This window comes from Taurulus bubalis (assembly GCF_910589615.1).
Source record: "Taurulus bubalis genome assembly, chromosome: 9".
NCBI classification, from domain to species: Eukaryota; Metazoa; Chordata; class Actinopteri; order Perciformes; family Cottidae; genus Taurulus; species Taurulus bubalis.
In genome coordinates, this window is record NC_136597.1 from 16521477 (window position 1) to 16533324 (window position 11848).

At 41.6% G+C, this 11848-nt stretch overlaps 1 protein-coding gene across 2 annotated transcripts in view; it reads left to right on the plus strand.

Annotated features, from left to right (window-relative positions):
• The window catches only part of roraa (RAR-related orphan receptor A, paralog a), a gene marked incomplete at both ends in the record, with an annotated part of 166519 nt that extends 160792 nt beyond the window's left edge, over window positions 1–5727 (plus strand). For both annotated transcript variants that reach the window (XM_079223128.1, XM_079223129.1), the window contains 7 exons: window positions 1288–1686; window positions 2302–2423; window positions 2529–2661; window positions 3653–3760; window positions 4741–4851; window positions 5063–5175; window positions 5563–5727. In XM_079223128.1, the coding sequence (XP_079079254.1) occupies window positions 1288–1686; window positions 2302–2423; window positions 2529–2661; window positions 3653–3760; window positions 4741–4851; window positions 5063–5175; window positions 5563–5727 (1151 nt within the window). The remainder of the gene's footprint in view (window positions 1–1287; window positions 1687–2301; window positions 2424–2528; window positions 2662–3652; window positions 3761–4740; window positions 4852–5062; window positions 5176–5562) is intronic.
• Between the last annotated feature and the right edge of the window lie 6121 nt (window positions 5728–11848).

Genomic DNA, 11848 nt, shown 5'->3' on the forward strand with positions numbered 1-11848 from the left:
ACAGACAAGAGAAAACCTAAACAGACACTGAGGCTGGTATATCTTTATGCACAAATTCAGTTACACACACACGCATACCTAATCATGAATATAAATGAACACAGAAGTACATTAGCACTTTTGAGTGCCTTTGCATAGCCAGACACACACACACACACACACACACACACACACACACACACACACACACACACACACACACACACACACACACTCTCAGGACAGACGAAGGTGACTCTTGCTTTCACTCAACACACCAGAGCCCATCTGCCTGCACTCTCCTCCTCGCCGCTTCACTCGCTTTCCACTGTGCGTAAAAAAGCACACACATACACGCATATACACACACTGTGACCGGCTGACATACTGCCAGGCCCCCAGAACTCTGGCCAAGGAGTCACATTCTCAGCACCAGTGTTTAGTCTGGAAACCTTGAAACAGGAGGCAGCAACTTAGCCTGTCTCACGTTTGAGTGGCTGGTAAGCTGTTAGTCACTTCGTCACTTCCCACTTCTGCCTCTGCATTTATGAAGCTGTTCATTTTTTTAAATAATCTCTGTCATAAGTGATCCCATCCTGAAATATGAAGATTTGCTTTTTTGTCATCAGTGTTTTCTATTCAAAGAGTATATCACTTTTACTGTCCTGTACATCAGTATTGTGGAGAATGATGCTAGTAGCAGGCGTCTTTTGGTCTAATATTTTTGGTCGTAACATACGACTTTAACATGCATGAGTGTTGTTTTACTTTGTCAGGGGAGGGCATACATTGACAAATTATCTCTTAATGTGGTTCACAATTTATAGTAAGTAAGAAATTAACGTCCCCCCTAATTCAATCCCTTTCTCAAACAAGTCCTTTTGTCCAAGACAGCAAGAATTATGTTTTTGTTATAGGAGTCACGATTTAGCCAATAGTCTGAGATAATACTATTCGTTCTCAAATCAATTCCACTGTTTCAGGCCTTTTCTAAACATGACTGTCAGTATCTTGTTAGTATCTAGAAAGTTATTGAATTCAGTTTGTGTTGGTAATTCACCTCACCACCGGTGAGATTATTTGGTTTATTATCGAGAAAAATGTTAAGACTCAACAATAAAATAATCAAAATGAGTCAGTAAAATGACAGTAAAGTAAGAAACGCATCAAAGTAAAAAATATCTTTTTACTTTCAAATTAACTCGGGCTTTCATAATGTTTTGAATACAAGTTATTATCACATGATTCTGCTTGATTGTTTGCAATGTTTCACAGTGTAACACATGTTTTTTGTCCTGCTAACCACAGCGGTGAAGTTTGGCCGCATGTCGAAGAAGCAGCGAGACAGCCTGTACGCTGAGGTCCAGAAGCACCGGCTGCAGCAGCAGCAGCAGCATGAACAACAGCAACAGCCTGGAGAGGCGGAGCCGCTCACACCTAGCTATGGCCTCTCAGCCAATGGCCTCACTGAGCTCCATGACGACCTCAGCGGCTACATGGATGGTCACACCCCTGACGGCAGCAAACCAGACTCGGCGGTCAGCAGCTTCTACCTGGACATCCAGCCATCTCCTGACCAGTCAGGCCTGGACATCAACGGCATCAAGCCGGAGCCCATCTGCGACTTTGCCCCTGGCTCCGGCTTCTTCCCTTACTGCTCCTTCACCAACGGAGAAACCTCCCCCACCGTGTCCATGGCTGAACTAGGTAAGTAGCAGGAGAGAGGCAGGGGGAGACGAGAGGAGAGACAGCAAAATGGAGGAGGGGGGAGAACAACTCAACCGTGGGGCAAACGACACAAAGGTTGCTTAAAATAGCAGGAGGTTGGAGACTCATCTCCAACACTCATTAAAAGAGCCTCTTTTTTGTAATTAGTTTCCATTAATTAGGGCCAATCAGGATCCAGCAGGGCAGGCGTCTGGGGAAATCATTTTTTTAGGCTCCCCTGTGCCCAGGAACTCCTTTTAACAGATGTGTTTTCAAAACCATTTAAATTCTTATACTCAATATTTCTCGCAGAGAAAATGTGACCTTTGTTTCAGTGAGTAACGTGGCGCCCCTCCTCCTCGCCATGCATTTGTGTCATAACTAGATTGGCTGTGCCTCAACCGTAAGGTATGAGCTTCCTGCAGGCAGTAAAAGGAAATGTCAACAAGCCTTTTCCCAGTCAAAAAAGCCCACGCGTATCCGCCTCTCCTCCTTTTTGAAAGCTCAGTAAATAAATATTCTTTTCCTGTGGCATATTTCATCAGTGAGGTCTTCCCTTTCACATATCCTTGTGAGTAACATTCAGAACTCAACTGTGATCTTCTTGTATTGCAGAGCACCTGGCTCAGAACATCTCCAAGTCACACATGGAGACATGTCAGTACCTGAGGGAGGAGTTGCAGCAGATGACCTGGCAGGCCTTCCTGCAGGAGGAGGTCGAGAGTTACCAGAGCAAGGTACCCCAACCACAACCGGGCCCGTGCTGGCCTTCACAGCAGCAATAGTAATCAAACCCATTGTTTTAAAGCAGATAACAAATTCTCTGTCCTATCTGTTCTTAGCCCCGGGAAGTCATGTGGCAGCTGTGTGCTATCAAAATAACAGAGGCCATTCAGTATGTGGTGGAGTTCGCCAAGCGCATCGACGGCTTCATGGAGCTGTGTCAGAACGATCAGATAGTGCTGCTGAAAGCAGGTATGACAGCCTGTCAACATGGCCTGCTGCCGTCAAACTCACCCACCACCACCACCACAACCACCCCACCCACCCCCCTTGGCATTGTCACAAGAGCGTAGCTGACCTGACTGCACAGAGTCCTCTTCTTCACGCGCACAGACAGTGTCACAAAGAGGAGACCCCGCCCTGCCGGTTTCCTCTTTCTGCTTCTGTCGCTCTTTATTTTCTTCTGTTCCTTACATACATAGCAGGGGACAAGCACAACATTAGATAAGCAATGTGTTCCTGAGCTCAGATAATACCTATCATGACGGCTGCCATTCCCCTCTCTTTCCTCAGACACCGATGATGTCTGCTTAGCCAAACTGCTCTCATGAAGACATACTTACAGAATATTAAATGCAGCTATGGCTCTTTGCACACTGTCAACTATATTTACGCATGAATACGGATGCTGAAACACACATGCGCACATGCAGCAAACAAACACCTCTCCTGGGTCTTTCCTTGAGTATTATTTACATTAGCACAGCCAATATGAATAATGAAATAAAGACTGAGATCCCTTGTCAGACATGACATTTAAAACAGTAGCATCTCCCTTAGAGGCAGTAATGGCTTATGTTACATTTTCTTGATCCTCTTATCAACTCCCACAGAGTGGTACAAAATTGTAGGATAGAATAAATTCCCTACCTATCTTGCTAAATAAAGGTTGAATGAATAAACACTGTCACTACAGAATAAAGCTCAATTTTTATCTGGCATGTCATTATGGAAGAATAGCCTTCTGTCTATGATATTATCATCTGCATATGTGTTTTTTTTTCTCTCTCACTCTCTCTGACGGCAGGCTTCTTTATGTCAAAGTGGTTGTGTTACTCACATTGTAGAAGAATAGCACAAAGCACAATCATGTGTTTTGCATGCCTTACTGATGTGTAACTGTTGGGGGGAAAAAAAGAAACAACTCTCAGATTCAGCATCTTGTTCCTGTCTGTCTCCACAGGCTCTTTGGAGGTTGTGTTTGTCAGAATGTGCCGTGCCTTTGACTCGCAAAACAACACAGTCTATTTTGATGGAAAGTATGCCGGACCTGATGTGTTCAAGTCATTAGGTAAGTGGAGTCTGTGTGCGTGCATGTGCACGTTTGAATGAGTGTGCATGTGTGTATTTGTATGCTGCTGTGTTCGTGTGTGTTTCTTACAGTGTCTTACTGCTTTCCTTGGTGTAATAGCCAAAATTAGAGTCTGCTGCTCTGTTCTATGCTGAAGGCCTGGAAGCAAACGCTAAGCACTCATCGCTTCTTCACCTGGCATTGCTGTCTCTGCAATGGTTATTTATGGTAGAACAGAGATGTTAGTGAGGCTCTGCTGCATATGGCTCCTGTAACTGTGGAATAAATAAAGCCAGACGGAGTGTCTTTAGGGGAAGCGCTATCAAAACCATCATTGATAGTCTGATATAAAACATCTCAGGCGAAAGCAAATAGCATTTGTGTTTGACTGCCGTGACAATAGTAGGACTCTCCACCGTGGATTTTCTTGAATTTCCAACTGTCTTTTGACTGTAAAAAAAATGTAAATATGTCCCGCGGTGGCAGTAAAAATGCTGAATTCTGGTTCTTGGTGTAAGTTTTCCATTCCGTGTACCTCGCTGTTTGTGTGTGTATGTGAGATAGCATGTGTAGCGGTCCCAGCTTGGAGAGTCCCAGTGGTCCTGTGTGTTCTGCACAGAGGGGTCCGCAGCAGGCAGCAGGGTAGGCAGAGTGATGGGCTTCCCGAGCCGCTGTGGCATCCGCCTGTCTCTCTGTATCCCTGATAATTGATTTAACTAAAAGCCTCAATAGTGACCTCATTTTGGCTTGCATAACACCACCCCAACTGCCAGCGACTCGTCTGGGAGGCAAAACTCAGTAAAGGCATTGCCTGTTCTGCTTAAGACGCTCCCATGTGCTGTCAGCATGCCGCTCTTTTTCATTCCTTCCCCTTCCTCTCCCTTCCCTGTGTGCCTCTCTCCCAATAAAGATCAAGAGTGAATGTTGTTCTTTGGTCTTCCTCATCCTAAGCCCTCTCTCTGTGTCCTTTGCTGTGGCAGGCTGTGACGACTTGATCAGCTCCGTCTTCGAGTTTGGGAAAAACTTGTGTTCTATGCACCTGTCTGAGGATGAGATCGCCCTGTTCTCCGCCTTTGTGTTGATGTCTGCTGGTAGGTGTCACTCACAGTGCAAAGGGGGGATGGGGGGGGGAGACGCACATTCACCACGACAAAGAACGCTGTTGCCCTCCTGTTTTTCTCTATCAATTAGTATCTGATATTAGTGGCACTGCATCATTTCCTTTTCCTATGAGCCAAGTTGACTTGGCTTCCAGGTGTGTGTTTTTACAGTAACTAACAGTTGTGATAATCTACCTTCCAGACCGGTCTTGGCTCCAGGAGAAGGTGAAGGTGGAGAAACTCCAGCAGAAGATTCAACTGGCCCTCCAGCACGTCCTGCAGAAGAACCACAGAGAGGATGGTATACTTACAAAGGTACAGTGCGATGCCGTAAATCCCTGAAAGTCGCTGTCTGCTAAGCATGCTCCACACTTGTAGCACTGCAATCTCCCACTGTTTAGGATCTTTATCCACAGGCCATCAACCATTTCTAGAGCTTACACAGATTCCAGGGGAATCCTTCATAATGTTTTATGTAATGCCTTTTTATCAGTGGAGAAGTGGTAATTTATCAATTGTACCAGCTCCATAATATGAAGTGTCAAGTTTTCCTCCTGCCTGAGCGCTTGTCTCAATATTTACAAGTCTGTTTGCCCCTGTGTGAGAGGGAATACACTGTAGTGAGGAATGTTTTTCACTACCATTGCTCCATGTCCTTGCCTCCCTGTGAATCTAAACAACCTGTCTCCTCTCTCTCCACAGTTGATATGCAAAGTGTCGACACTGCGAGCGCTGTGCAGTAGGCATACAGAGAAGCTTACAGCTTTCAAAGCAATATATCCAGACATTGTGCGTGCCCACTTCCCCCCCTTATACAAGGAGCTGTTCGGATCAGACTTTGAGCAGTCCATGCCCGTTGACGGGTAGCAGCCCTGCCAGGTGCCAGTGTGCCCACCGTAGGGGAATGTGGAGGAGGAATCTGAGACACTTTATTGGTGCCCTGCACAAAACCAGAGCGGACAGATGGCACGTTGTTCAACTTCTTCTTTTACTTTGAAGGGGAGGGCTTAGGGAGTTGATTCTCAAGGTTTACTTTATTGAATTTAGTTCTCTTTGGAAGACTTGTGGGACCCGACACCCCACGGGACACGAAGAGGAGATAGGGACAAATGATTTCTGTCTGGTTGAACTTGACCCTCTTTTGCGCATTTCTATCATGATTCACTTCATTTCATTCATTCAGTATTTTCTGCATCGCCGTTGTTATGGTTTACCTGTACATCTGACAATCACATAAACTATTACTGAGTCATTTTGGGAATTTAAAAATAGCTGAAAACGTCTTCAATTTGAAGATAAATCCGCATCAGTATTATTTTTCAGATTACATTCCCAAAACAGTTTTAGTATTTTCACATTCAAAATTTATAATAGTCTTATCGCTATCTCCCCCAAACTGAAATAAACAGCTGACAAATGCGCACATTTTGGTCAAGTTCAGCCCTTTTTCTCTTGTGTTCATTCGTATCTTTTGGATGCCATTCTTGGAATGAAAACTCACAGCGACTTTGAGGGAGGGTCTGTCGGCATGGTGATGCAATCGACACCTCTCTATGGACAATCGTAAAAAAAAAAAGAAAAATTAGAATTCTGGTAATTCTAATGAAAACGCAATGATTTTAGCTGTCAAAGACTCCATCCACCATTGTTGCATAGTGAAATCATGTAAGGCCATCTGCTATTAATCCTTCTCTGGACAGGTGCCCTGGAGAAGCACAGGGCACCAACACAATGAAAAGGGTCCATTCCACCTGTTTTATAATGTACTACAGGGTATATGGTCATAAGTACTTACTATACAGAAAAAAATAAATGTTTATAGAATCTATTTTAAATAACATGTATGATATTAGTAGTTAGACCATTCTTAATTGTTGAATTGATAAGGCACTTTTATTTACACCTTTCTTTAATTTAAGACTCGTATATTTACCTAGTGATGTGTTGCATGTGCACAAGAAATACAAGTTGAACCATGGTCACAGAGGCTAGTCCCGGGAGCTGCAGATGATACTGGTCTGGAAGTGTAAGGGCTGTCTGTTAGGATTGCTGGCGAGGCTGCTGGTTGATGAACAAAGAGGCTCGGATGAGAAGGCAGGTTAGAGGAGCTCTGTCGCCTGTTACCTCATCAACATGCACGGCACCTTAAAATGTAGCTCTGATACTTCTTTTAGAGAGAATGCACACATACAACAACCTACACACTTTTATTTGTGACCTTCAAGTCTCTTGGCTTTCTTGATCTTCGTTATGAACAGACCTGGATTGAACAGCTAAAAAAAAAAGAATTTAGAGGTATTGTTTGGTGAAACATTTGCAATACACCACCATTCATATACTACAAAATATTTAGTACTAATTTTACTTTGAAAAACGTCACGTATTATGTAAAGCAGGCCACAGGAAAACTGAAATGAAGCATCCCAGCCAGGGTTTAAGCTCCACACAGAGACTGTAATCCAATTGTTCCATCTAGTGGAAGGTGAAGATACAGCAAGCAAGCTGACGGCCTCATAACAAAGATATGAAGTCTAACCTAAAAGCACATTCATGAGCCTCCGTCAAACTGTTCAGATAGTTGTTTTGTTGTGTTTGAGTGACTTTATCTGCCTTCTCACCACAACCTCAGCCTCAGCAACACCACAACAGGACACAGAAGGAACAGTGAAGGGAAAGTGAATATTCAAAGCCTTGTCTGGTAGTAAAGCTTCTATTTTTGTAACATGTTTTGGTTAAAAATCTCATGAAAGAGAACGAGGGAGAGAAAAAGATGTCAGGTAGCACTTAACTATATTCCTGCAATAATTAGACTAGCTGTTGTTTGTATGATTAGGGGAGAAACATAAAAATGGTAGGACAAGTGCTATTTTCAGAATGCTTTGTTGTTGTGCTTCTGTTTTGTTGAGTGTGTCTTTCTTGTCAGTGTGGTAGTAAAGTGGTAGAAAAAACCCTGGATGTGCCAAACAGTAGTCGTTGCTTCCGCTTTCCAGTCTACTTGTCTATAATGTAGAATGGATTCCTAAGACATTCCAGCGATCTCAGTAGCGGCTTCTAGAAATATCTTTAAAAAAAAAAAAAGATCAAAAAAAAAGAAAAAAATGATATCCCTTTAGAAACCCAACAAAGCATGTTGATACATCTGTCACCAACCGTAACATAGAATCCAGTTGTTTGTCTTTTGTTTTCTGTTTGCACACTATCATTCCTCAGCCGTGCAATTTGTACAAGGCGTTAACACCTTGTGCTGTCACCCCTCAGGGAAGAGTTTCTTTTGCGCTTTCGGTTTGAGAGGACATTTGTTTGTACTCATTAGGTTTAGTTTGTGTGTATTTTTGTCAGGGATGTTCCATGAGAAGTGGTTGAGATTTCACATTTGAATATTCATCAGAATTTTTAATTATTGATGTCCTTTTCGGGGGCCACGGCCACTCAAAGACCACTGCGCCCCTTTGGTCAAGTTCAAGAAAAATCTCATTTGTATAAACAACAAACCCCATCACTTTTAGAAAACCGCAATTTTATCAGTACACAGCATATTCCTGTCGCACACAAAAAAATAATCTGTTTTGGTTTCAAACGGTGTCATCAGGGTCTTTAAAAATGATAACCCTCTTTGTTAGAAAAACCAAATATTCTTATGCAATACTAAATCTGTTGTGTTTGGGTTGTAGTAGATATGCTGTACCTAAGTAATAATCTCTGTTATAATCCAATGCTATTTGGATATGCACAAGCCCTCTACGACTAGTAAACCTCAGTCTCCCAGCAAAAGAAACCCAGTCTGGAACACTGCTAGACAATCCAGGTTGAGCGGCCCAGTGGCCCAGCGAGAGCAGCGAACGAGGACGAGGTGTGAACGCTCAGGGAGGTAACAGGTAGACCGAAGAAGCAGCTCGCTTTCCTCTGGACAGTTGCAGAGCATTTGATTAGCTCTCATGCGAATTTATGAGATCTTTAAAAAAAATCTCTTCAAAGCACCCGATTGATGAGAGGAGGGGGCGTAGCACACTGAACATGCAGAGCATAGAGCACTTACTGTTCAGAAAATTATTATTAGGAGATGGAGGTTTGGCTGATATCCTGTTATTTATTTGAAAAACAAAAAAATTGGTTTGTTTCTTAAAAATTATTCCTTTTTCTTACACTGTTGTAATATCGCTTGATGGTCGCATAATACAATTCAGTATTTTTCTCAAATATGATCAGCTAAGGTCTACCACCAAAACGGTTCTTCTCTCATGAAGTGAAAATTAGTTTTTCATTTTTTCGAGTGGCGTGTAATGTGTTCTACAAAACAAGCAATATGCCTTGTGTTACAATTACGGGTCTCTACAGTGCAGTCATCATCCTTCTTGAATTGGCTTTATTCGTTCAGCTGACTCAAACTGATGACGTGAACTCTCAGTCCAGAACAAAACCCCCGTCACTCTGTTTTCATCCTCTGTACTAATATGGTTGCGATATTGGCAGGATAGCAGAACACGGTCATCAAACACATGAATACTTGTGTCTAACGATAAACTGCACCTTCACACAGGCCTGTAAAGTGATGTCCTTCTGTATATTCTCACTTGATACATCCCAATTTAAGTAAGGGGTTGATGCTAAGTGTGCTATTCAATCAGTGTATAGTATACAGTAAAATGTGCTGGTCCTTCTGTCTCTGCTCTGTTGTCTGTTTGTACAAAGCAATAGTGTGTATGTATGTATGTATGTATGTATGCGCGTGTGTGTGTGTGTGTATGTGTTTGTTCTCACAGTGTGTGTATAAAATAAACCCCAGACAAGGCTTTAATAATTACAAAGGAACAGGGTTATGTGGACAAGGATTTTATTTTGGTCTTTTTTTTTTTTTTTTAAATGTACGATTTTGGAATTGCCAAGCTTGATCCATCCATAATAGGTGTAGGTTTTAAAAGCATGACATAATGCCTTCAACAATTCATAGGTCTGCAGAATGCTGGGAGGCAACATTGACCGGCTTCACAGCGGAAACATGCTTCGCTATCTTTTCGGAGAGCACGGCTACGGCCGGAGCTGAGATGAATTGAAATGAAATCTGGAGTGCAAATTTTTAAAATGAGTCTTCTCGGCCATAAATTGTGAAGATCAGTGTTATGTCACGCTTAAAGATGTGCTGGAGTGTCGGTGTGTTACCCCGAATTATGAGTCGGTCGTCACATTTTAACAGAACTCATTTTCCAAAGCACAGCTGATAAGGATTTATGATTAAAAATAAGTTTAAGAATATAGTAAAAAAAAAAAAAATGAAAAGCAACTTTTAGCCATAATCGAATGTCAAGCAATAATATATGTCTGTGTATTATTTTTGATTATTTTGTGCATAATAGTCTTTGAACATCTGCATGTAAATACACATCTTATTTATCACTTTTTGGTTTACTTTGTGTTGATTCTGTGAATGTTTTTATGTTCCATCTGTATATTTGACCAGTTCTGTTCCCAGGTGGAGAACCAAGAACTTATTTTCTCACTCTTTCTCTCTCCCTCATTCTCAGTCGTTTATTCACCATATTTAATGTTATTATTGATCACATGTATAAAGGTAGCTTTGAAATTTCTGTCTGTATAGATAAGAGGAAAATACTGCTACTAAGGCCTACCCAGTGAAACTATTTATCCGTTTATCAATTACACCATATTGTACGATAACTTTCTAGTTTCTAGTTTGCTTCCCTCCTTTAGTCTTAGTTTGATAGAGATAGGGTGTGCTGACATTTATTTTGTGTTGCCCTGATGTGTGGTGCTAGGTAAGTTAATTTCGTGAACAAAGTATTGATTCCTAAGCCTGGCCGCCCTATTAGTCCGTTCATTTCATTGCATATTAATGTATTATTGATATTAGGACTCAATAAATAATAATGATAATAAAAATGATAGTGGTAAAATTACCCGGCCAGTACCTGTATCAGTGTGCTCGTCTTGGGATAAGGCACTTATTTCCTTCTGAATTATAGCAAAGCTAGTATCTGCTAATTAACAAACTATTTAAGGTTGCTTTTCCGGTTTGTGGAAAAATGATAATATTCAAACTGAAACAGCAGTATTGTGTTTTTTTTTCTTTGTCTGATTGTAAAAACCACTCACTGAGGCTATAGTTTGTCAGGTTTTAAGATACTAAATATTTACCTCTCTTTGTGTCTGCATAGTTCTTCACCTGATGCAGGGAAGTGGTGCTTGGATTTTATTAAACAGAGCCTCGGTATGCTTTTGTTATTCCCCATTTTAGACTATCCTGAAACTGGTTTCTTTAGACCAGTAGCGTAAACCTCTTGCACCACATGAAGTGTTACAAATTTACATGAAAAAAAATCGCCATTTGAGGACAAAGTTGACTTTTTCTCTCCACTCTGTAGCAAATATCAGTGAGAATATGCTTGCAATAATACACAACGTATCACACTGAGTGCCTCTCGGTGTAACAAGATGCATACATGGTTTTGATTGTCATTTTTTTTGTGGTTTTACAGACGTGTACTGAAGTGACGATGTATTTTGTACATGAGGATGAATTCTCAACTCTCACATGCTTCAAATGTTTTTCAGATTCTTTCTTTATGTGACGTTAATCATTTTCACATGGGTTTATGCGCTTGATGTTAAAGGGTTTCAATGTGTAGACAGTCCGTTTAGAGTGTACATGTCACCCCTTACCTCGTTTTTTGAGAAACGTAACTGGGAAGTTTGTTTCATGTTGATCTTGAATGGTCAAATAAATGCTTGCAGACAGAAAAGTTCACCTTTCTTTGATCAGGCAAAAACTAACAGGCAACCCACATTTCTTCAATTTCTGTTTGTTTTATATCAACTCTTTTTTTTTTCATTGAGATTTACTAATGCATTGTATATTGTATGTATTTGTAAAAGAGGCATACAACACATCTGGATTTCTTTAATGTTCTGTGTTCAATGTGCGCTCAGTCGGTTGGGGTAACTTAACATGAAGGGTGGGTGGAGCAGGGGTGGA